This window comes from Rhinatrema bivittatum, chromosome 4 (assembly GCF_901001135.1).
Source record: "Rhinatrema bivittatum chromosome 4, aRhiBiv1.1, whole genome shotgun sequence".
NCBI classification, from domain to species: Eukaryota; Metazoa; Chordata; class Amphibia; order Gymnophiona; family Rhinatrematidae; genus Rhinatrema; species Rhinatrema bivittatum.
The window spans coordinates 278289733-278315429 of NC_042618.1; the positions used below are offsets into that span (position 1 = coordinate 278289733).

The window sequence follows — 25697 nt, forward strand, 5'->3', positions numbered from 1 at the left end:
GAAGAAGGTCTCATGATGGGAGAGCACCAACCAGGTGTAGCAGGAAAGCTGTCACTCTCATCTCTCTTGCACACCAACTACAGTCTCAACAACGCACGACTGCACACCACTTCCTCATCCTACTGGGACACATGGCGTCCTCAGTACAGGTTACCCCAATGGCCCGCTTGGCCATGAGAGTCATGTAGTGGAGTCTAAGGTCACAATGGACTCAGTCCGTCCAACCTCTATTGACCACTGTCCACATCACCGACTCACTCCGTCAGTCTCTAGCCTGGTGGAAAAATCAGATCAATCTCCTCCAAGGCCTGCCCTTCCAGGCTCCAGACCCTCAAATAATTCTCATCACCGATGCTTCCAACCTCGGCTGGGGAGCCCATGTTGCTGATTTACAAACACAAGGAACTTGGTCTCCAGAGGAAGCCAAACACCAAATCAATTTCCTGGAGCTGCGAGCAATCAGATATGCTCTCAGGGTGTTTCAGGATCGCCTTTCCAATCAGGTCATCCTGATTCAGATGGACAACCAGGTGGCCATGTGGTACATCAAAAAACAGGGAGGGGCGGGCTCCTACCTACTGTGTCAGGAAGCTGCGCAGATATGGGCGGAGGCCCTCTCCCACTTGATGTACCTCAGGGCCACCTATTTGCCGGGAGTGGACAATGTGTTTTCGGACAACCTAAGTCGCACTTTCCATCCGCTCGAGTGGTCCCTCAACCCCTCAGTAGCGGACGCAATATTCCAATGTTGGGGTCATCCTCGCATAGACCTCTTTGCGTCACCTCAAAACCGCAAAGTAGAGAACTTTTGCTCCCTCACTCGCAGCCAACACTCTCAGCCAAGAGATGCGTTCTCCATCTCATGGGCAACCGGTGTCCTATATGCATTCCCTCCACTTCCACTTCTCTCAAAGACTCTCGTGAAGTTACGTCAGGACAAGGGATGCATGATCCTGATAGCACATCACTGGCCTCTCCAAGTGTGGTATCCAATACTTCAGGATCTCTCCATTCGCAGGCACATTCCCTTGGGAAAGGACCCACTTCTGATCACTCAGAACGACGGGTGCCTACGCCACCCCAATCTTCAAGCTTTTGTCCCTGATGGCCTGGATGTTGAAAGGTTAATTCTTCAGCCACTTAACCTTTTGGAGCCAGTTTCCCGTGTCCTGATTGCTTCACGGAATCCTTCCACGAGAAAGTCTTATCTTTACAAATGGAAAGGTTTAAGTCATGGTGTTCTTCTCAATCACTTGATCCCTTTACCTGTTCCACCATGAAGTTTTTGTACTATCTCTGGCACTTGTCAGAGTCAGGTCTAAAAAATTCCTCCATTAAAATGCATGTCAGTGTGGTAGCCGCCTTCCATAAAGGTGTCGGGGACGTTCCTATTTCGGTACAACCCCTCGTAACATGTTTTCTGAAAGGCTTACTTCGCCTCAAGCCTCCACTGCGTCCTCTGGCCCCTTCTTGGGACCTCAATCTGGTTTGGGTCACCTCATGAAGCCACCATTCGAGCCTCTCCAATCCTGTGATCTTCGCTTTCTCACATGGAAAGTGATATTTCTATTGGCAATAACATCTGCTCACAGAGTTAGTGAGTTGCAGGCCCTAGTTACCTATCCGCCTTACACTAAACTTCTGCAGGACCAGGCAGTACTCCACACTCACTGGGCAGGATGTCTACAAAAGATTTTGTGCAACACAAGATAGAAGGGATAGATTTGCTTGCATTAAGGGCACAAATAGTCTCCCTAGGTTTTTCCTTTATATTGAGATACCTATGCAAATGCATTGTTAGATCCCAAAATTGTTTTATTTTCTTTTTGCCCGAACAGCTTAAATCATTTATTAATTCAAGGAGTATTATAACTATCTCTCCTAGTATTTAATGGTCTGAGGAACCATAAGATCCTGCACCTGCACCCCTTGTTCTAATGGTCTTGTTTTAATGGTCTGAGGAACCATAAGAACCATTAAATGTAATGTAATGTAATGTAAACCGGCATGATGTGATTTTATCATGAATGCCAGTATATAAAAAACCTAAATAAATAAATAAATAAATAAAATAAGATATAAGGTTGCTTTAATGCATTAAGCCTGTTTCTTTATCTATTTAGTAAAATCTCCTTGATGTCCGCTTCCTTTCTTACAGCAATGTTTATTGTTGGAAAAATGTATATTTCCTGATAATTAGTTTTACCTAATTAGGTTTATATGTGATGATAGCATTTTTGTTTTCTAATATAGTAAGAATTTGTCTTGCTTATATTTTGATGAAAATGATAAAAATAAAATTAAAAAAAAAATCTAAAGGGGCTGTTTCTGACAAGGCAGATAATGGTGGACTTTCCACATAAATACTTATTTCTATGCTGGTTTGTGTGGGGGCCAGTTGAAATAAATCCAATTCTGATTTCAAGCATTCTTCAGACCCCTGATGTACAAAAGCCATAGTGCGTTAGAGTATATCTTGCTTCTTGGTGGAGAGGTTTCTCTTCTTAGCCTTGCAGTTAGTCTTTTCTTACTTGGCACGTTTGTGCGTCTTTGCTTTAAAAGGTTCAGGAGGCCCCTGTTGATTGGTTCTCTTTCTTTTTAACAGCTCTTCTAATAACCACTATTCCCTGTACGTACCCGGATCAGTCCAGACAGTGGGTTGAGCCTCCTGTCCAGCAGATGGAGACAGACCAAAACTGAAAGGTTATCCTTTATCAGGACAGAGCCTACCCTGCAGCCCTTCAGTATTTGTCTGTCTCCAGCAGATGCCAGACAGTTCACCCTGCGGATCCCTGTTAGCTTGCCCTTTCCCTGTGGGATTTCCCTTTTTCTCTTTGATAGGGCAATCTCAAGCAAGTACTTTCTGTTAATTGTCTGTAAAAAAAAAAAGAATTAGATTCACATTTTGACTTTTCCTCTGTGTTAGGGAGACAGTTCTGTCTCCCTCGCTCTTGGGGGGCCTAGGGGGGGGGGGGGCTTGACCCTTGACTTGGTCAGCCTAGGCTCCCTTCCTGGTGACCTGTTACTGAGGGGTGATACTGGTGGTGCCAGTCACTTCCCCTTCGGCTCCTGCCTTACCTGAGAAATTTAATTCCTCGGGTATTCTGTCAGGGAGGTGTCATTCCCCTGATCACATACAAAACAAAAAAAAATCTAATTATAACTTTAAGACAGTCTTTACCTACTGCAGACAGGAGCTTTACTCGAGTGTTGTGGCTCAGGAGCGGGAGAGTGCAGGGTTCGATCGCCTGCACTTCTCCCTGGGGGTTTTTTCCTTCATCAGCTGTTCTCTGATTACTCGTGGCAACTTTCCTCTGCCTCCTTCTAATGTCTGCCTAGCTTGTGGAGAGCCGGCCCCCCGGCTCTCTCGTGATAATTTGTGTTCCGACTGCTTGCTGGGTGGGGAGGGCCCCTCCTCAGCATTGCTGAAGAATTTAGCCCGGGGACGCTCTCCCTGACGCATGGCCAGGCCGTTCCCGACCCCGCAAACCGCGGGAACGGCGGCCATCTTGGGTGTCAGTATCGATGCCGATTCGGAGCTCCAGGCAGAAGATGGCCCTGATTTTCAGGAACTACCTCCCGATTTGAGCCTGGTGCACTCCTAGGGGGATGGTCCGGACCCCCTGCCACCCCCTTCAGGAAAATTTTGTCAGCCCCGATTTTCTTCGGAGTTTGTGCTTCTAATGCACAAATCTTATTTAGCCAGCCTACAGGAGGACGTGGACCCTCCCACGGGTCCCCCTCCCCCAAAGATCCCTCGGGTATCCGCTCTGCTACCCACGGGGGTTCCGGAAGCACCAGGTTACATCCGCGTATGGGTTGTCCCGGGGGCATCGCTCCCCCCCGGACCCACCACAGCCCCCCCTGGACCCCCCCAGGATCCGGACAAGGATTTTTCTGTTCCTGCCCCCCCCCTGGAGGGGGATGATCCCCGGGTATTCCATCTCTTTCAGCGGGAAGAGCTCAAACCGCTCATTCCCTTCCTCCTGCAGGAATTGGGTATTGATGCCTCCCCCCCCCCGGAGGATACGGTGACAGCCGCGATGCCGGCAGGGCTTCGGGCTCTTCCGCGTACATTTCCTTTCCATCCCATGCATAAGTTACTTCTTTTACGTGAATGGGAAGCACCCGAGATGGGTCTCCGAGTCGGTAGGGCTATGGACAAGCTCTATCCACTCCCTGAAGATTGCCTGGACATGCTGAAGATTCCCTAAGTGGATTCTTCCATATCCACGGTCACCAAGCATACCATGATCCTGGTGGTGGGCGCCACAGCTTTGAGGGATGTCCAAGACCGCAAGCTTGAATTTTTCCTTAGCCTTGGGAGTCAGGGTGACGATCTGCAGCACTCTTATGCAGCGGGCAAACCTTAGATGGGTCCAACAATTGCTCAGCACCCAGGACCTCCCGTCTGCGGAGGCTGAGCAGGCAGAGCATTTAGAAGGTGCCATTGCATATGGCGTGGATGCCCTCTATGACTTGCTTTGCGTCCAGGCTAAGGCACTGGTTTCCGTGGTGTTGGCCAGATGCCTTCTCTGGCTGCGTAATTGGTCCATGGACTCTTCTTCCAAGGCCCAGCTGGGCACGCTCCCCTTCAAGGGTAAGTTGCTCTTTGGAGAGGACCGTCCTAAACAGTCTAAGTCATTTTTTCCGACATGTACCCATTTCCGGGGAAAACGCCGGTACAACAACAGGACGCGAGGTTCTTTCCCAAGAGGGACCTCTTCCAGGTCACAGTCCTGGTCTCATTCCTTTTGGGGCTGCCGGGCTTTCAGAGAGGGTAATCAGCAACATTAGGTCACCAAGTCCGGTACCCAATGAGATCCGGCCGGTCCATTCCTCCGTGTGAAACCTAGGTGGGCGTCTCTCTCTGTTTTGCGAGGAATGGCCAAAATTACATCGGATCAGTGGATTCTCGAGGTGATAGAACACAGCTACGCATTAGAATTTGCCAGGGACCTGCCGGATCTCTATCTCGTGTCGCCTTGCGGCCAACTAAAGCAGTCTGCTATCTGTCAGACTCTCGACAGGCTCCAGCTCCTTGGAGCGATAGTCCCGGTGCCAGTGGAGGAGCAAGGCGCTGGCCATTATTCCATTTACTTCATTGTACCCAAAAAGGATGATTCCTTTTGTCCAATCTTGGACCTCAAGAGGGTCAACCGTGCCCTCTGGGTACCCCATTTTCGAATGGAGACCTGAGGGCGGTGATAGCAGTGGTTCGTCCAGGCGAATATCTGGCCTCCCTCGACCTGACAGAGGCTTATCTCCACATCCTGAGTTGCTGCGAGCATCAGTGGTATCTCCATTTCAACATCCTGGACCAACACTTCCAGTTCCGAGCTCTTCCCTTCAGCTTCGCCACTGCTCCTTGCACGTTTACCAAGGTCATGGTGGTTGTGGCGGCCGCATTTCCACGAGAAGGAATCCTAGTTCACCCTTATCTGGATGAATGGCTCGTGCGGGCCAAGTCACCATCTCTCTGCAGTCTAGCAGTCGACAGGGTTCTTGCTCTTCTCACTTCACTCGGCTGGATCATCAACTTCTCCAAGAGCAATCTACAGCCCTCCCAGGTCTTGGAATTCCTGGGAGCTCGCTTCGACACCCGAGTTGGAAGAGTGTTTCTCCCGGATGCTCGGGTGCTCAAGCTCATCGACCAAGTGAACAATCTTCTCTCTCTCCCACTCCCCACGGCGTGGGACTATCTGCAAGTTTTGGGAACTATGGCCTCCACTATCGACATGGTCACCTGGGCCTTTGCGCATATGCGACCATTACAGAAAGCGTTGTTATCCCGCTGGAAGCCAGTGTCCGAACAGTTCCAGATGACTCTACCACTCTCCGACTCTACCATCTCAGACTTACAATGGTGGCTGTCGCTGGCACATCTCTTGAGGGGGATGCCTTTGCTGAATCCGCAGTGGGTCATAGTCACGACGGATGCCAGTCTCCCCAGCTGGGGAGCGGTCTGTCAATTCCAGACGATGCAGGGATGCTGATCCCCGACCCAGACACTCTGGCACATCAATCGTCTGGAAGCTCTTGCGGTGCACCTGGCCCTCAAGGCTTTTCTGTCACTACTTCGCCGCAAGACGGTGAGTTTCCTCTCAGACAACTCCTCCACGGTAGCCTATATCAATTGTCAGGGGGGTACTCGCAGTCATCTGGAGGCACTGGAGGCCAGCAAGCTCTTTGCCTGGGCGGAGCGGCACCTGGATCGTCTAGCGGCTTCCCATATAGTGGGCAACGCCTCGATCCCAGCGAGTGGGAGTTGTCCGATGGAGTGATGGATCTGATCGTTCGCAGGTGGGGTCCTTCTCAACTGGACCTGATGGCAACCTTGAGCAATTCCAAGGCCCCCAGATTCTTCAGTCGTTGGAGGGAGCATTGCTCGGAAGGAGTGGATGCTCTGGTTCTCCCATGGCCTCACTACGTTCTCCTCTACGTGTTTCCGCCGTCGTGGCTTCTAGTAGGAAAGATTCTCAGAAGAATAGAGCTCTACTGGGGGCCAGTCATTCTCATAGCACCCAAGTGGCCCCGCAGACCGTGGTTCGTAGATCTGGTAAATCTGGCGACTGACGGTCCTCTTTGTCTCGGCCATCTTCCTCGCCTCCTCTGGCAGGGTCCCGTATTTTTCGATCAGGCGGATCGCTTCTGTCTAGTGGCATGGATTTTAAATTTATTTATTTATTTATTTATAGATTCTTATATACCGCGGTACGTATAGTTCTACATCACCTCGGTTCACAGTGAACAATAACTTAGCAACAGGCTTTACATATAACAGGTTCTACAGAAAAACAATAGCAGTAACAAATTTCACATATAACAGTTAATATATTATGTAATCAGTCAAATAAACAAGTTTTATATAAATAACATATACAGGGGGCCAATATATAACTCCAGTAAATACAATCACCGAATGAAGTTTTCAACGCAAGCCTATGAAAGGGCCGGATTCTAACGTTTAGATTTAGTCGAATCCACAGGTTCACATAAGGAAGGAGGTGAAAAGGAGTAGAAGTGTGATGGGCTGAGAGCAACAGGCTAGTGGCGAAAACGAAGTATGTAGCGCAGAGTTGGTATCAAAGTAGTTCTGTGAGGAGAATGGTGGAGATTGGTGGAGATTGGTGAATGGTGGAGATTGGAGAATGGTGGAGATTGCAGAAAAAGGGCTATAAAGAGGAAGTAATCTCTACTCTGCTTCGGGCTCGCAAGCAGTCTACCTCCCTAGCCTATGCCCGCATTTGGAAAATCTTTGAAAATGCCTGTGCAGAATCGGCTGTCTCGGCCCGTTCGCCTTTGGTTTCTATCATTCTCTCGTTCCTTCAGAAGGTCCTCTCCAAGGGTCTTTCCTTCAGCTCATTGCGCGTTCAAGTCTCCGCCCTTGGTTCCCTCTTGGGGACCATTGAAGGTCATGTGGTGGCCTCTCACCTGAATGTCATCCGTTTTCTCAAGGGTGCCAAGCATTTGAAGCTGCCCGTCCGAGCCACTTGTCCTTCGGGGAGTCTTAACTTAGTTCTTCGGGTTCTATGTGCGGCGCCATTCGAACCTCTCCATCGGGCTACCATTAAGGATTTGACACTCAAGACAGTTTTCCTGGTCTCTGTCTGCTCCGCCAGGCGGGTGTCGGAGATTCAGGCATTATCTTGTCAGGAAACTTTTCTGCAGTTCTCCAATTCAGGAGTATCTCTCAGGACCGTACCGTCTTTCTTCACAAGGGTTGTCTCTTCCTTTTATGTCAGTCAGTCGGTAGAGCTTCCCACATTCTCTCCTGAGGATTTAGCGGGTCCTGTGGGGAGTGATCTTCGTCGCCTTGATGTGAAATGTGTTTTACTCTGTTACCTTCAGGTTACCAATGACTTCCGGGTTTCCGACCACCTCTTCGCCCTGTGGAGTGGTCTAAATAGGGGTAACCAAGCTTCTAAGACTACTATCGCTCGGTGGTTGAAGGAGGCGATTTCCTCGGCATATATCTGCCAAGACCGGGTGGTTCTGGAAGGCCTCAAGGCTCATTCCTTGCGTTCTCAAGCTACTTCTTGGGCGGAGAGTCAATCGGTCTCTCCACAGGAAATATGCAGGGCCACTACGTGGAAATCCCTGCATACCTTTGCTCGCCATTACCACCTTGACGTGCAGGTGCCAGTGTTTGGTTCCTTCGGCCGGCAGGTACTTCGAGCGGGACTGTCTCGGTCCCACCCTTTGTAGGGAAGCTTTGGTACATCCCACAGTCTGGACTGATCCGGGTATGTACAGGAAAAGGAAAATTAGTTCTTACCTGATAATTTTCGTTCCTGTAGTACCACGGATCAGTCCAGACGCCCTCCCGTGTTTCCTCGTTCTGTCCACTCAAACTCCTTTCTGTTTTCTCCTTCTTTTAGGAGTGTCTCTGTGTGGCTAGCTTGAATTCTCATTGAAGGCACCGATGATCAGGGGTAGTCATGCAAGAGTGTTTAGTTACACAGTTCATGCAATTATTCTATTGTTTGATTGTTCAACAGTTTTAAATACTTATATTATTACTTGCTTGATCTTATACGTTTTGCTGCTTTGACAATGGTTATACTGAAGGGCTGCAGGGTAGTCTCTGTCCTGATATAGGATACCCTTTCAGTTTTGGTCTGTCTCCATCTGCTGGACAGGAGGCTCAACCCACGGTCTGGACTGATCCGTGGTACTATAGGAACGAAAATTATCAGGTAAGAACTAATTTTCCTATCCTGACCCTCCTGCTCTGCATTATTGTTCATTTTATTCAGAATGGCTGCTGTGACACGGCCATTAACATCTTTGGCAATGTTTTTTGCTGCACTTTTCACATGCGGTTTAACAATCTCAAAACCCCTTCTCAAAAAAGGTATTGCTTTTCTAAACAGACTATGAAACACACCACCTATCTCTGCCCCGTACATGACTGGAGCCCCATAGTACCCCGAAAGACTTTGACTGGCCTATGCTGCATAATTTCTGTATGCGTCAGGGTTCCCATAGTCTTTAACCATAACCATTTAAAAAACAGCTTTCTGGGGTCGCAGGTGTAGCTTAAGGATCACTTTCCCATAGCGAAATGAGACGTGTTGGTTCTGGACTGTCTTTATTTCAACTGTTATAGTGTCAATGTGCTGCTTGTTCATAAGGACATATTGCAGTTTATCGTAAGTAAAGGTGATAAACTCATCCTTACCTGCTTTAGCAGGAACACAGCGAAGTAGCTGCAAAACATGGTCTCCCACCAGCTGGTGCTCTACAATATCTGTGTACAGATATTAGGATATTAAATCCTCCCATGATATCTTTTTTGAAATAACGAGCGCCTCGTATTCGTTTTGGCTTCTAACCCCAAAATGGTTGCTAAATCACCCTCTGCGAAAATTACTGCGTTGTCCTCTGACTTTAATCTGATTCTTCAGATATTAGGGTCATAAAAGATATGTGGTGGCATGGTTTTAAGGAGACTATTCATGTCTTGGTTCATTTGGTCCACTAGGCTTTGTATGGTTGCATAATACCCTCTTCGTACAACAAAGTGATGCTCCATGCTTCCTTCTCCCATGCTGACAACGTACTTATGGTTTGCTTTAATATTATCCCATGTGTGTGGGTACTGTATTTTCATCAGCCCCACTTCCCATAGTCCCTGTAGGTCTAAAGGCCTAGCTAATTGTGTCGTGAAATTAGAGCTGGTGTTTTGTGGAAATATCCTCACAGAGGCAGTACTAGGCAGTGTTATGTAAAATCCCCCTTCATTCATTTTTTTCTTTTTTACGATACAAAGCCTTTTCAAATCAAACATCTTGAATCTCTGATGCTTTTATCCAACTGTTATATTTTTTAGGCCACCCCCACCATTTCACAAAGCACTGCTTGCTCTTACCTCTCCCTTTTACCTTTAGAACCTTATCAATGTGGTATATTCTATCTTGTCGAGGGTTGACTTTCAGTAATTCTTCAGAATAAAAAGAACCTCGAATGGCTTCCTCACCATAATCTTGTATCTTGTACCCTGTTTTCTGCCCCTTGTTTAAGACATTGGTTATTATAAATATCTCATCTGTCCATGTTCATATCCTTTTTCAAATTTCCCCTTAGTTTTTGACAGTCTAACATGATCCCCCTTTTTAAAAAATAGCTTAGCAGGTTCATGTTTGTTGTTATTGCCGTAGATTACTTTCCAGAACCGCAGAGAGTTTGAGGCTGTTACATTGATGGGGCGGGCCTGTATTGTTCTGTGAAAACTGTGGTTATAACTATTCACAAAAGCCTGAAGCACATCTTCATATCGAAAAGTTTTGTGCAATGTAAAGTATTACCACATTTTGGATTTTAAAGTCCTGTTAAATCTCTCCGCAACCGCTACCTTATCATCGTTGTTGGTCACAAAATGATGAATGCCTCTGAATTTTTACCAATTCTTCGCAGAGCTACTTAAAAACTCTTTATCCCTGTTTGTTTGAATTTTATTGGGAACACGGCCACCTTTAAATATATTTTCAAATGCCTTGGCCACTTCATGACCTGTTTTTGTTTTTAGGCTCACAACCCATGCGTATTTTGACAAAACATCTATCACTGTCAAAATGTATTTGTAGCCACTGTTATAACTGGACAGGGTGGTCAGGTTGACCAGATCAGCTTACCATTGCACATCCACATCAGACACTATGGTTTTGTTTTTTTTAAAATGTATCCTAGCAGGTCTATGTAACGAATAAGCATCTTGATCTGTAAGCCATTCAGTCACTTGTTTTCTGGTCACTGTCTCATTACATGTTTTAGCAGCCTGAAAAAGTATTTATTCCACCAAAACTTCCTACAGCATCTGGTTCATAATAAATTTTATTTAAGAGCTGCTTGTGCATGGTTGTTTTGTATGGCTGTAAACACAGAGGTCTGTTTTTTAAAAGAAAACTAAATCCTTGTTCTATTCACTTTTGCAGTTCCACAACTTCCAACAGACTATTATACTTTTAGTATATCTCAAAGAATCTGCTCAAATTTCACTCTGGAAGGATAGGAGCTTTTGGGCATGCATATCTACAGTGAGGGGAGGAGGGAAGGGGGAGATTCTCACTGTCACTGTCTACAGAATGAGAGAAAGCTTCCTGCCCCATCACAGCTAGTAACTTTTTAAAACAAAGGGGCTAGAAAAAAACCTGCTTCTGGTTCTGTCATCATTAAAAAGTGACAGGGGACATTTCTGATGATGTTCTAGGGGGGATGCATTTTTGGATGTGGGTTGGGTTTGTGTTGTACTTCTGGTGAGATTATCAAAAACATCCAGAGTCCATTAATTCTGTTATTGTTGTACCCTCTCCTAAGGAAATCAGATTGGATAAACTAGCTTCTCATATCTTGCACCTAGAATTTAGAACTCTTTGCTTCTAGCATTGCACATTGAGAAAGACTTCAAGAAAGGTCTTAAGACGTGGTTATTTTAATTGGTCTTTAATAATTGAAGGCTCACTTCTTAACCATTGTTGCATTGTATCTTAGCTGTCAGATTGGAGGATGTGCATTGATTTATTGATTTTGCTTTTTTGTCTTTTTTATTTTCTTTTTACTTATTTTACCATTAATCTGTGTGTGAATATTTATATGTTCTTTTATTTTTAGTGTGGAATTGTGTATTATTTTTATGCTTTAACTAATGTTATTGCTCTGATTTATTGTATTGGAAAGGTGATTCATTAAGATTAATAAACTAAACTAATGATAGATTGTAGCTGCTTCAGAGTCCAACTTCAATTGCCATCTAGCATAACCATATTTCAGCATCATCTATGCCTGACTCAGGGGTTCAAATTAATGTTTTTAGCTTCATCTATTACATGTCTCTCATTTTCTGAAAAAGACACGATTATATACAATTCATCCTAGCCATCTGACCAGTACTAACCAATGAAACAATAATTGGCATCTTTTGAATCAGCCAATAACAATAATAATCTTTGAACACAATGACCCAATAGAAAAATACAATGATGTCATAGGGAACCCCCATCTGCACAAACCATCATATGATCAAGTGAAACAATCCCTGCAGGGACTCTTCTTTTAAACCAGTGACAATAGAAAACTCCTTCATGAAAAACCAAATATGGATACTCAATATAAAATGCTATTCCCTTATATATAAAAATGTTACTTGTTATATTCTAATGTCTTATAGAAGCTATTCATGATTTTAAATAATGTTCTCCCACTCCATGTCCATATATTTTGCCTTTTTATGTAGTAATGAGACTTACATGTGCTCAGTACCCCAGATGTATTTCAGTACTGATTGGTGTGCTTCTGCATGAACACTGATACTTAGATTTAAAACAAAAGAGTTACATGAAACATGATATTTTTAATAGTACTGTTAAGACTTGGATCATGAATTAATATGGAAATTGGATACTGTTTCATCAGTTAATACAGGAACTAGAATTCTTATTGTTGGATACTCCATCTCATGATTTATCTGAAAATGAAATTATACAATATAAAGAAACAATTCTGGAGCTGCAGACTGTTCTCTACAACAAATACAATGAAGGAACAGAGCATCTTCTTAAAGTAAGTGAATTGAATGGTTTGTATTGTGTAATTTTGTATTAATGACATTTGTGAAGGAAAATAGCAAGCAGCTATAGAATAAGAAATAACTACATTACAAATTAAACAGGACATTGTAAATGTAGTAAGACATTATTAATCTCCCTGTTAGATAAGGGATAGGGAGGGGTGCATCTGTATTACTGGTGATAGTAGATGTTTCTTCAGCCTTTGATAACATAAACCATATCATTTTACTTGCATGTTAAAAATGATAGCATTGGAACCATCTATATTAAAATAGTTTGAATCTCTATTGACTAGCCAAGTGCATCAGTTGATGTTGCGATCCCGGGTCGGTCCCGGGATCGCCGCCTACCTGGTCGCGGCTCTGGCACCGCCCCGTGTTCCCCAGGCCTCCGGGGATCCCCGCTGCCGCAGCCCCAACGTCGGGCAGCTTCCCCCGGGCCTGCAGGGCCCTCTGTGGCCTCGTGGCTGCCTCGCCGGAGCAGCCGGCGTCCTTCGGCGTCTGGCCCCGCCCCCTAGACGCGCGCGCGAGACCAAGATTTAAAGGAGCCAGCGCGGGAAACCTCGGGGACGCCCCTTGATGACATCAGACGCTGCAGGGTACTTAAGCCCTGCAGCTGGATCAGAACAACGCCTTGCAACGAGGTTCCCAGGTTCTCCTGACTCTAGTTGCTGCTTCCTGAGTTCCCTGCTCTTCCTGATCCTTGATCCTGGTTCGGCTGACGGTGTTTCCTGGCTCTTGACCTTTGGACTGGCTTACGACGTTTCCCTGGCTTCTAACCCCGGTTCGGCTTACGGTGATCCTCTGGCTTCTGACCTCGGAACGGCTTATGTTGACGCTTCGGCTCCTGACCTCGGACTGGCTTACGGTGATCCCTTGGTTCCTGACTCTGGACTGGCGAGCGACGACCCTTCGGTAATTGACCTTGGACTTCTTCCGACTTGGCCCTCGCGGGCCCGCCTAAGTCCCAGCGGCCGGGTCCCTACAGGCTCCTCCTGGGGGGACTTCAGCTTCCAGGGTGAATCTCCTAAGTCCCAGCGGCCGAACTCCTACGAGCTCCTCTCGGGGGAGGATCGGCTTCCAGGGCGAAGATCCTCTTACTACTGGATCAGCTTCACCGTCTCCACCTTCCTCGCCAAAGGCCTTGGTCGCATAGGGCTTCCAGAGTTCCTCCTTCAACCAGTTCCGAGCCTGTCTTTGCCGCCTCCCGGTCGGGGCCACTGCTGCCACCATCTACAGCAACTTCTCCTTTGGTTCCGATTGGCCCAAGGGTCCACGAATCCAACAGATTGCAAGGCCATGGATCTGGCGGATCTTGCCGGCCTCAAGGCTATTCCGGACATAGCCCAGAAGCTTCAGTAGCAACAGTCCTGCCTTGATACCCTCATGTCCACTGTTCAACGCCTGGCAGATCGAGTTGAAGGGGCCTCCGCGGCTCGCCCCGCCGCATCCTCATCGCAAGCCCATGCGAGTTCCTCAGTTCCAGTACAGATGCCATCCCCCGGCATCTGTACAGATGCCATCCTCCACTGGTTGAGGAACCCCCGAAGACATGTCGGGGGTTCCTCAACCAGTGCTATATCCGCTTTGATCTTCTGCCTGCACAGTTCTTGACCGACCGGGTCAAGACGACCTACATTATTTCCCTTCTCGACGGGCGACCTCTAGCTTGGGCCTCTTCCCTCTGGGAACGACAAGACTCCCGCCTGAATAATCTCGTGCAGTTCGTCAAGGCCTTCCGGAGAATTTTTGATGAGCCCTCCCGCGCTTCTACGCCTGCCTCAGAGCTTCTCCAGCTGAGGCAAGGCAATCGTCCCCTGGAAGAATACGCGATGGAATTCCAGACCCTTGCCACTGAATTGGCATGGGGGGAAGACAGCCTCCATGGGATATTCCTGGAGGGACTTTCCCCACGACTCCAGGACGAACTCGCTGCCCGAGATCTTCCAGACGATCTCCAAGAACTCGTGGAACTGGCCGGACGGGTGGACCGACGCATCCAGCGCCGCTTCCGGGAGCGAAGGGCCAGCCAAGGGCACGGCGCTCGCCGAATCACACCACCTCGGGCCCGAGCTCCACCACCGGCGGCAGCTGCCCTCCCGCCTGATGAGCCCATGCAATTGGGTCGCGGGCCGCTATCTGCCGAGGAACGAAGGCATCGGCGCGCGCAGGGCCTATGCCTCTACTGCGGTGGTAAGGGGCACTTCCTGGCTCGGTGTACAGAGCGGCCGGGAAACGGCCGAACCTAGGATCAAGTGGGGAGCTGATTCTAGGCAGTACCTCTCCGGACTCCCCATGCACTGTCCCAGCGAGACTATGCCTTCCCGGTGGAGGGTTCGATACCCTGGCACTGGTTGACTCCGGGTCCGGGGGGAATTTCATCCTCCGAGATCTGGTACAACAACTGCAACTTACAGTAGTGCCGCAAGAGCCACCCTTGCGGGTATCATCCATACAAGGGATTCCTCTCCCAGGGACCATTACCACTCGTACACAACTACTCCAGCTTCAGGTTGGTCTTCTTCACAAGGAGGAGATCTCCTTCCTCATCCTGGAAAGGTCCATTCACCCACTTGTTTTAGGTCTACCCTGGCTAAAGAAGCATTCGCCAGTAATCGACTGGTCTTCACTCCAGATCGCCTCGTGGGGGCCAGGCTGCGCCCGCCATTGCCTTCCTGCTCGCCCGCTTCCGACTCTCCCACTTCTGGCTACTCCCCTCACGGTGCCAGTGCAGTACCAGGCCTTTCAGGATGTCTTCTCTAAAGAGAAGGCCGAATTGCTCCCTGAGCATCGTCCTTTTGATTGTGCAATCGACTTGCTTCCTGATACCACGCCCCCTCGTGGGAGAGTATACCCTCTATCCTTACCAGAGACCAAGGCTATGTCCGCCTACATTAAAGAGAACCTAGACCGAGGCTTTATACGACCTTCTAACTCTCCGGCTGGGGCCGGATTCTTCTTTGTGACCAAAAAGGATGGGTCTCTTCGGCCCTGTATTGATTACCGGGGCCTGAACCAGATTACCCGACGAGACCGCTACCCTTTGCCTCTGATTCCGGAACTCCTGGATCGCCTACAAGGAGCTCGCATTTTCACCAAGCTGGACCTTAGAGGGGCGTACAACCTCGTGCGAATCCGACCTGGCGATGAGTGGAAGACCGCCTTTAACACCAGGGACGGTCATTATGAGTACCTCGTCATGCCGTTCGGTCTCTGCAACGCTCCAGCGGTATTCCAGAACCTAATGAATGAGGTCCTCCGCGATCTTCTATACACCTCAGTCATCGTCTACCTGGACGACGTATTAATCTATTCCCGGAACCTTGAAGAACATCGGCAACACGTACGCCAAGTTTTGCTTAGACTAAGAGAGAACCAATTATACGCTAAACTGGAGAAATGCCAGTTCGAGGAGGAGTCGTTGCCCTTCCTGGGTTACATCGTCTCCTCCACCGGCTTCCGTATGGACCCCAATAAGGTCGCTGCCATCCGGAAGTGGCCACAGCCTGTGGGAGTAAAGGCGCTCCAGCGGTTCCTAGGGTTCGCTAACTTTTATCGCCACTTCATCCCACGTTACTCCTCCTTGGTGGCGCCCTTAACTGCTCTCACGCGCAAGGGTGCAGATGCACGAAGTTGGCCACCACCTGCCGTACAGGCCTTCCAGGATCTTAAAGAAGCCTTCCTCCAGGACACCTGCCTCCGACACCCGGATCCCCTACTTCCGTTCATTGTGGAGGTGGATGCCTCCAACGTAGCCGTGGGGGCCGTCCTGTCCCAGGTCTCCAAGGACGGGAAAACCCGGCCATGCTCCTACTTCTCCCGGAAGTTTTCGCCTGCCGAGAGGAACTACGGCATCGGGGATAAGGAGCTACTGGCCGTCAAGCTGGCCTTTGAAGCATGGCGCCAGTGGCTGGAGGGGGCCCAACATCCAATCGTGGTTTATACGGACCACAAGAACCTTGAATACTTGTCCCATGCACAGAGGCTCAATCCTCGGCAAGCACGCTGGTCCCTCTACTTCAGCAGGTTTGATTTCGTTCTTTGATATCGGCCAGCAGCCAAGAATACTAGGGCAGACGCCCTTTCACGTGTCTCTGAGGTTGAGAACGGCCCCGACCCTCCTCAATACATTTTGGATCCGGCCAAGATCCAACTGACAGCCACCGAAGTAGCACCAGCAGGGAGGGTGGTAGTTCCAGTGCGTGCTCGAAGACGGGTCCTAGCCTGGGCACACGATTCATTGACGGCAGGACATCCTGGGGTCGCCCGGACTCTCCAATTACTAACGGAGTTCTATTGGTGGCCACGGGTGAAGGAGGATGTTCGCCTCTACGTACAGTCCTGTCCCACATGTGCGCAGCAAAAACCTCTGCCAGGTCGCCCCTGGGGGCTCCTTCAGCCACTCCCTGTACCCGCGGAGCCATGGACCCACATCTCCACGGACTTCATTGTCGAGTTGCCCCCGTCTCAAGGGAAAATGGTGGTATGGGTCACGATTGACCGCTTTTCGAAAATGGCTCATTTTGTGCCCCTTGCCAAGTTACCCACGGCCCCAGAGTTGGCTGAACTTTTCGTCCACCACGTCTTCCGCCTACACGGCTTGCCTCAGCATATCGCCTCGGACCGTGGCCCCCAGTTCACGGCAAAATACTGGCGGGCGCTCTGCAGAAAGTTTGGGATCCAACTAGACCTGACCACGGCGTTCCAACCCCAAGGCAATGGGCAGGTGGAACGCACGATTCGAACCCTGAAAGCCTTTCTCCGCGCCTTCGTCAGGGAGCAGCAGGACAACTGGGTGGCTCTTCTTCCGTGGGCCGAGTTCTGTTACAATCGTCATCGACACTCCGCCACGCTACAGTCCCCCTTCCAGCTGGTTTATGGAAAGGTTCCCAAACCTCCACTACCGTTGCCTGTGTCCACCTCTTCACCAGCGGCTCAACTGACGGCCAACCAGATTCACCAGCTTTGGCACACCACTCAGGAGAAACTCCACCGCACCACCGCCCGGTTTAAGGCTTACGCGGACAAGTCTCGCCGACCAGCTCCAGTATTTTTGCCCGGATCGAGGGTTTGCCTCAGTACTAAAAATATCCAGCTCCGGATCCCTTCCATGAGGCTGGCCCCTCGCTACATCGGACCCTTCCGGGTAGCCGAGCGTGTTGGCGCGGTCTCCTACCGCTTACGTCTACCATCTACCCTTCGGATACACGACGTCTTCCATGTTTCTCTCCTCAAACCGGTGGTCCTCTCTCGCTTTCACCCTCTGCCTCCGGAGCCTTCCAAGGTTGCTTCGGATCCTGGGACCACGTACACGGTGAGAGAGGTCTTGGACGTCCGCTTCCGTCGGCATCGCTGGGAGTACCTTCCCTCTTGGGAGGGCTATGGCCCTGAGGAGAATTCGTGGGAGCCCTCATCCCACATCCTGGATAAGGACCTCCTTCGCCAGTTCCATGCCCGGTACCCGGATAAGCCCCGGCCCCCCGGAAGGGGGCGTAGGAGGAGGGGTACTGTTGCGATCCCGGGTCGGTCCCGGGATCGCCGCCTACCTGGTCGCGGCTCCGGCACTGCCCCGTGTTCCCCAGGCCTCCGGGGATCCCCGCTGCCGCAGCCCCAACGTCGGGCAGCTTCCCCCGGGCCTGCGGGGCCCTCTGCGGCCTCGTGGCTGCCTCGCCGGAGCAGCCGGCGTCCGGCCCCGCCCCCTAGACGCGCGTGCGCGCGTCTGAGACCAAGATTTAAAGGAGCCAGCGCGGGAAACCTCGGGGACGCCCCTTGATGACATCAGACGCTGCAGGGTACTTAAGCCCTGCAGCTGGACCAGAACAACGCCTTGCAACGAGGTTCCCAGGTTCTCCTGACTCTAGTTGCTGCTTCCTGAGTTCCCTGCTCTTCCTGATCCTTGATCCTGGTTCAGCTGACGGTGTTTCCTGGCTCATGACCTTTGGACTGGCTTACGACGTTTCCCTGGCTTCTGACCCCGGTTCGGCTTACGGTGATCCTCTGGCTTCTGACCTCGGACCGGCTTACGTTGACGCTTCGGCTCCTGACCTCGGACTGGCTTACGGTGATCCCTTGGTTCCTGACTCTGGACTGGCGAGCGACGACCCTTCGGTAATTGACCTTGGACTTCTTCCGACTTGGCCCTCGCGGGCCCGCCTAAGTCCCAGCGGCCGGGTCCCTACAGGCTCCTCCTGGGGGGACTTCGGCTTCCAGGGTGAATCTCCTAAGTCCCAGCGGCCGAACTCCTACGAGCTCCTCTCAGGGGAGGATCGGCTTCCAGGGCGAAGATCCTCTTACTACTGGACCAGCTCCGCCGTCTCCACCTTCCTCGCCAAAGCCCTTGGTCGCATAGGGCTTCCAGAGTTCCTCCTTCAACCAGTTCCGAGCCTGTCTTTGCCGCCTCCCGGTCGGGGCCACTGCTGCCACCATCTACAGCAACTTCTCCTTTGGTTACGATCGGCCCAAGGGTCCACGAATCCAACAGTTGAGGGCTGGGGCAGAGTGTTCTAGCTGGGAATCTCTTAGGGTGAGATGTTCCTCAAGAATCATCCCTTTCCTGCATATTGTTTAAAATATTTTCTCTAAGGACAAGGAAGATGGCAGGCCTCACACATGGGTGACATCATCCAATGGAGCCCAGCCCAGAAAACTTATGTCAAATTTTCTAGAACTTTGACTGTGTCTAACTGAGCACGCCCATACACTGAGCATGCTCATTATGCCAAATGTGTTGCGATCCCGGTCGGAACACCCGCAACCAGGCTCTTACCTCTACAGCTGTCCCTGGGCACAGGCAGGTCTCCCCGATCCCGTGCGAGGCCTGTACAGGCCTTTCCCTGTCATGGCGTCTCCATGAGGGAGACGCCGTCGAGCTCTCCAGCTTGGCCCTGCCCACAGTGTACACGCGCGCGCAAGGAGACAGCTCTTGAAGCTGCAGGGGCGGGAGACCTCGGCCGGCTCCCGGAACAATGTCAGACACCGGGCAGGGGATTTAAACCCGGTTCCAGCTCCAGATGATCGCCTTGCAACAAGGTCACTCTCTGTGAGTATCTAGTTGCTTTTCTGTTTGTGTTCCAGCTTGTTCCTGCTTTAGTTTATGTTCCACTTGTTCCTGCTTCAGTTCTTGTTCCAGCCTGTTCCTGCTTCAGATCCAGCCTCCGCTCCTGATCCAGTTTCCGCTCCTGGTCCTACCCAGCTCGCCTTCGGATTGTCTGCCTGGCTTTTGACCCTGGTCTGTATCTGCTACTTTCCTGTCTGCCGCCAGCCCTGAACTGTGCCTGTCTTCCCGACTGTTGAGATTGCCTTCTGGGGGATTCTCCTAAGTCCCAGCGGTCCGGGTTCTCACGGGTTCCTCCCGGAGGGGCCTCGGGCTTCCAGGGTGAAGCCACCATCTGGTCTTCCGGCTTGGTGCCGCCTCCCGGCTTTTCCATCTCTGTGGAGTATCTCCCACGTACTGACGTCACTCCGCACGGCTGCCCAAGGGTCCACTATACCAGTCATAACAGTTTGCAAGGCCATGGACCCGGCGGACATTTCTGTTTTACAGGCCATTCCAGGAATGGCACAACGTTTGCAACAACAGCAGCACTGCCTGGATGTTCTGGCAGCGACCGTGGAACGGCTAGCTAACCGCCTGGACTCCCAGCCTTCCGAGCCTCCACCGATACATCCAGTGGCTTCCGCTCCAGAGTCGGTATTTCCTCCACACTTGATACCGTCACACTACGCTGACGAGGCCAAACTCTCTCGTGAATTCTTGAACCAGTGCTACATCAGGTTCGCATTACTACCAAAACAGTTTCCTACGGATTCAGTAAAGGTCGCGTACATCCTCTCATTGGTGGAGGGGAAAGCCCTAGCCTGGGCTTCGCCGTTATGGGAGTGCAACGATCCCATGCTGGGTAGCTTCCAACAGTTCATCCTCAACTTCAAACAAATCTTTGATGAGCCAGCATGTCACTCCACTGCGACCACGGAGCTACTCCAGTTGCGTCAAGGGTCCCGCTCTTTGGCAGACTATGCCATTGAGTTTCGAACACTAGCTTCTGAGGTAGGTTGGTGAAAGGACAGCTTAAGAGGCATATTCTTGGAGGGCCTGGCATCCTGGATAAAGGATGAACTAGCCGCTAGGGATTTCCCGGAGGACTTGAATAGCTTAATTGACCTGGCGGGGAGGATCGACCGCCGGCTACAACAACGCGCCCGGGAGTTCCGCCCGGCTAAGAAGCAGGTCTTGCTGGCTCCCGCATTCTCGAAGCCTCTAGTGCCTTCTGCCGTGTCGGCAAGACCACAGGCGGAGTCTTCAGGGGAGGAACCGATGCAGCTGGGATGCAGTACTCTAACCCCTGAGGAGAGAAGGAGATGCAGAACAATGGGACTCTGTCTGTACTGTGGAGGGAAGGGACACTTTTTGGCCCAGTGCAAAGAGCGGTTGGAAAACGCCAAAGCCTAGGCGCCCCAGGGGAGCTGTCCCTAGGCTGTGTGGCTTCTGCTCCTCAATTTACAGTTCCGGTAACCCTGGAATATCCCAGAGAGACCTTCGCCATTACTGCCTTCATTGACTCAGGGGCAGGTGGGAACTTTATCCGCTGGGATTTGGTACAACAGCTTCAGCTACCTATCTGTCCTCGAAACCCTCCACTCCAGATTACGTCCATCCGAGGCACGGTAATCCCTGGATGCATTGCATCTACCACCGAGCCATTGACTCTTCGAGCGGGTGTCATGCACACTGAACAAATATCCTTCTTGGTATTGGAGAAGTAGGTACATCCCATAGTACTGGGGCTACCGTGGTTCCAGAAGCACTCTCCGGCCATTCATTGGTACACGCTTCAAGTGGAAGCTTGGGGTCAAGACTGCTTTAATACTTGCTTACTTGCTCGGCCTCGCCCCAGTCTTACTCTAATGGCAGCATCCCTAGCCATACCCTCCCAGTACGAGGATTTTGCAGATGTATTCTCTAAGGAGCAGGCTGACTTGTTACCCCAACATCGTCCCTTCGACTGTGCCATTGATTTGCTTCCTGGTACCACGCCACCCCGTGGATGGGTGTATCTGCTTTCTCTTCCAGAGACACAAGCCATGTCTAAATACATTTCGGAGAACCTGGCTCGGGGGTTCATTCACCCTTTTAAGTCCCCGGCTGGAGCTGGGTTCTTCTTTGTAGGGAAGAAGGACGGATCCCTGCGTCCATACATCAAATATAGAGGGCTAAGCGCCATCACCAGGCGCGATCGGTACCCGCTACCTCTGATTCCTGAGATTCTGGACCGTCTGCAAGGAGCAAAGGTGTTTACCAAATTCGATCTTTGTGGAGCATACAATCTGGTACGCATCCGTCCTGGGGATGAATGGAAGACGGCTTTCAACACCCGGGACGGACACTACAAGTACTTGGTAATGCCGTTCGGGCTGTGTAACGCTCCCGCAGTCTTCCAACACCTTATGAATGAGGTATTGAGAGAGATGCTTCACTCATCTGTCATTGTCTACCTGGACGATGTACTGATCTATTCCAAGGATCTGACAACTCATCGTCAACACGTGCGACAAGTTCTACAGATTCTGAGGGAGAATAAGCTGTTCGCGAAGTTTGAGAAGTGTCTCTTTGAGCAAGAATCGCTCCCTTTCTTGGGCTACATTGTTTCAACCACGGGGTTCAGGATGGACCCAGAAAAGATTTCCGCCATCCAAGATTGGCCTCAACCTGTAGGAGTGAAAGCGCTTCAAAGATTCTTGGGATTTGCTAATTTCTATAGACAGTTCATCCCACATTACTCCTGTAAAGTAGTTCTATTAACAGCGCTTACGAGGAAAGGAATGGACGCAAAAAATTAGCCTTTGGAAGCGCGTTTGGAATTTCAGGATTTGAAGGAGGCGTTCTTGGAGGACTTTTGTCTACATCACCCAGATCCTCTAAGGCCATTCATCATGGAGGTAGATGCCTCTGATATTGCTGTGGGAGCAGTTCTCAGCCAGACCTCTAGGAAAGGGAGGTTGATTCCGTGCTCATACTTCTCTCGTAAATTCTCTGATGCGGAAAGGAACTATGGAATTGGCGACAAAGAACTATTAGCCATCAATCTGGCCTTCGAGGATTGGAGGCAGTGGTTGGAGGGGGCTCAACATCCAATTACAATATATACGGATCACAAAAATCTGGAGTTCTTGTGTAAAGCCCAGCGCCTGAATCCCAGGCAAGCTCGGTGGTCTCTGTTCTTCAGTCGCTTTAATTTCTCCCTGCATTACCGGCCAGCCGCTAAGAATGTACAAGCAGATGTGCTATCCCACATCACCGAACTGGAGGAGGAGAACAGTTCTCCCAAATACATTCTTGACCCTGCAAGAGTCAGTTTAACCAGTACCATGGTCTCATCAGGAGACAGGACAGTGGTACCTCGCCGTCTTAGAAGAAAAGTACTGTCTTGGGCTCATGATTCGCTCACGGCCGGGCATGCTGGTAGAGCTCGAACCTTGAACCTCTTAACACAATACTACTGGTGGCCTCGCATGAGACAAGATGTCAATCTCTATGTCAGTTCCTGTCCCACCTGTGCCAGACAGAAGCCACTAACGGGTCGTCCTTGGGGGTTGCTTCAACCACTGCTCATTCCCTTGGAACCCTGGACATACCTTGCCACGGACTTCGTAATGGATTTGCCTCTGTCCGAAGGGAAGACGGTAATCTGGGTGAGGGTGGACCGATTTTCTAAGATGGCTCACTTTGTCGCTCTGTCCAAATTGCCATCAGCTCCAGAACTGGCGCAACTCTTTGTGCAACACATCTTCCGAGCACATGGCCTGTCATCACAGATCATGTCGGATAGAGGTCCACAGTTTACTGCACGATATTGGAGAGCTTTATGTAAGAAGTTTGGGATTCAGTTAGATCTCACCACTGCTTTTCACCAACAAAGCAATGGGCAGACGGAACGCACCAACCGTTCACTGAAAACCTTCTTACGGAACTTCGCCAATGATACCCAGAATAACTGGGCGACTCTGCTACCATGGGCGGAGTTCTCTTATAATAACCACACTCATTGTTCCATGGGGCAATCTCCCTTTTTGCTGGTAAATGGGAAGCAACCTCAGATACCTTTGCCACTGCCAGTAACTGTTTCCTCTCCTGCCGCCCAGATGACAGCCCAGCGACTTCCCAATCTTTGGTGCATGATCCAGAGGAAACTTCAAAACTCTGCTACATTTGCAAAATGGTTTGCGGACCGCCGACGTCGGCCAGCTCCAGTCTTCTTGCCTGGAGACAAGGTTTGGTTAAGTACCAAGAACATTCACCAACGCTTACCCTCCAAATGTCTGGCTCCCAAGTACTTCGGACCATTCAGGATAGCAGAGAGAGTGGGAACAGTAGCTTACCAACTGTGGTTACCCTCAACACTAAGAATCCATAATGTATTCCATGTTTCCCTTCTCAAACCAGTAGTTCTCTCCAGGTTTCATCGTTCCATAGCTGAACCCTCGGAGACTCCCTCTGCCACGGACACATTCTTTCAAGTACGCGAGGTATTGGATGTTCGCTTTGCTCATCGCAGATGGGAGAATCTTCTCGCATGGGAGGGATGTGGTCTGGAGGACAATACCTGGGAGCCTGCCCGCAATATCCTGGACAAATCGTTGCTTCTACAATTCCATCAGGACCATCCAGGGAAGCCTAGCCCTCCATGGAGGGGGCGTAAGAGGGGGGTACTGTTGCGATACTGGTCGCGACACCCGTGACCGGGCTTTTACCTCTGCGGCTGTCCCCGGGCACAGGCAGGTCTCCCCGATCCCGAGCGAGGCCTGTACAGGCCTTTCCCTGTCACGGCGTCTCCACAAGGGAGACGCCTTCGAGCTCTCCAGCTTGGTCCCGCCCACAGTGTACGCGCGCAAGGAGGCAGCTCTTGAAGCTGCAGGGGCGAGAGACCTTGTCCGGCCCCCGGAACAATGTCAGACGCTGGCAGGGGATTTAAACCCAGTTCCAGCTCCAGATAATTGCCTTGCAATGAGGTCACTCTCTGTGAGTATCTAGTTGCTGTTCTGTTTGTGTTCCAGCTTGTTCCTGCTTCAGTTCTTGTTCCAGCCTGTTCCTGCTTCAGATCCAGCCTCCGCTCCTTATCCAGCCTCCGCTCCTGATCCAGTTTCCGCTCCTGGTCCTACCCAGCTCGCCTTAGGATTGTCTGCCTGGCTTTCGTCCCTGGTCCGTATCTGCTACTTTCCTGTCTGCCGCCAGCCCTGAACAGTGCCTGTCTTCCCAACTGTTGAGATTGCCTTCCGGGGGATTCTCCTAAGTCCCAGCGGTCCAAGTCCTCACGGGCTCCTCGGGCTTCCAGGGTGAAGCCACCGTCTGGTCTTCTGGCTTGGTGCCGCCTCCCGGCCTTTCCATCTCTGCAGAGTATCTCCCACGTACTGACGTCACTCCGCACGGCCGGCCCAAGGGTCCACTATACCAGTCATAACAAAATGATCACATGGGGACCGTAAAGTCTTGTTTTTTCTGCAGAGCCCAAAGGTTTTTTAAAGTGTTTCTAAAGTTTTGTTTCAGCTCAGTTCTGTGCCTGGGAGGCATTTGTCAACTGCCACCATAGAGTATGATTTTCTTCATTTCTTTATCAGTTGAACATGCCTAGCAGGTTCCAGTGATGCTCCCAAAGTGACAGGACAATTTATATCATGAATCCCCATAATAGATGCATCCTGTGCCTGGAGACATTGCGTGATGTGCATGTGAATTCAAATGTGCGACCACGATCCAGAAGAACTGGAATTTAGAGAAAAATATTTCAGATACTGGAAGACCGATCCACTGGCACTGGCATCGTCATCAGAGGCATCAATATCGAGGCATATCAGGTTATGTATCAGTGGAGGTAGTGGCATAAGCATCATGCTGGCTGCCATCAGGGAACCTGGAGACAGGCCATCATCTAGCTCGTTCTATTCTAAGAAGGTGCAGGGTTCCACCTCTTTGACACCAACATCTAGGAGTTCCAGTGCCAGACATTGAGGGAAATCAAAGAAGCATCAGCATCAGACTTCATCGATGTCCATTGCCAGGAGCAGAGACAGTCCAGCATCTGCTGAGAACCCTCCCAAAGCTGTCCCGCAGTGAGACGAGCTCATTCTCCCAAAA

General features: G+C 50.3%; 1 protein-coding gene across 1 annotated transcript in view; it reads left to right on the forward strand.

Moving 5' to 3' along the window:
• Positions 1–25697, forward strand: part of CASC1 (cancer susceptibility 1) — a 1039813-nt gene that overhangs the window by 437474 nt on the left and 576642 nt on the right. The window contains exon 6 of the mRNA XM_029600147.1: positions 12415–12561. Within this exon, the coding sequence (XP_029456007.1) occupies positions 12415–12561 (147 nt within the window). The remainder of the gene's footprint in view (positions 1–12414; positions 12562–25697) is intronic.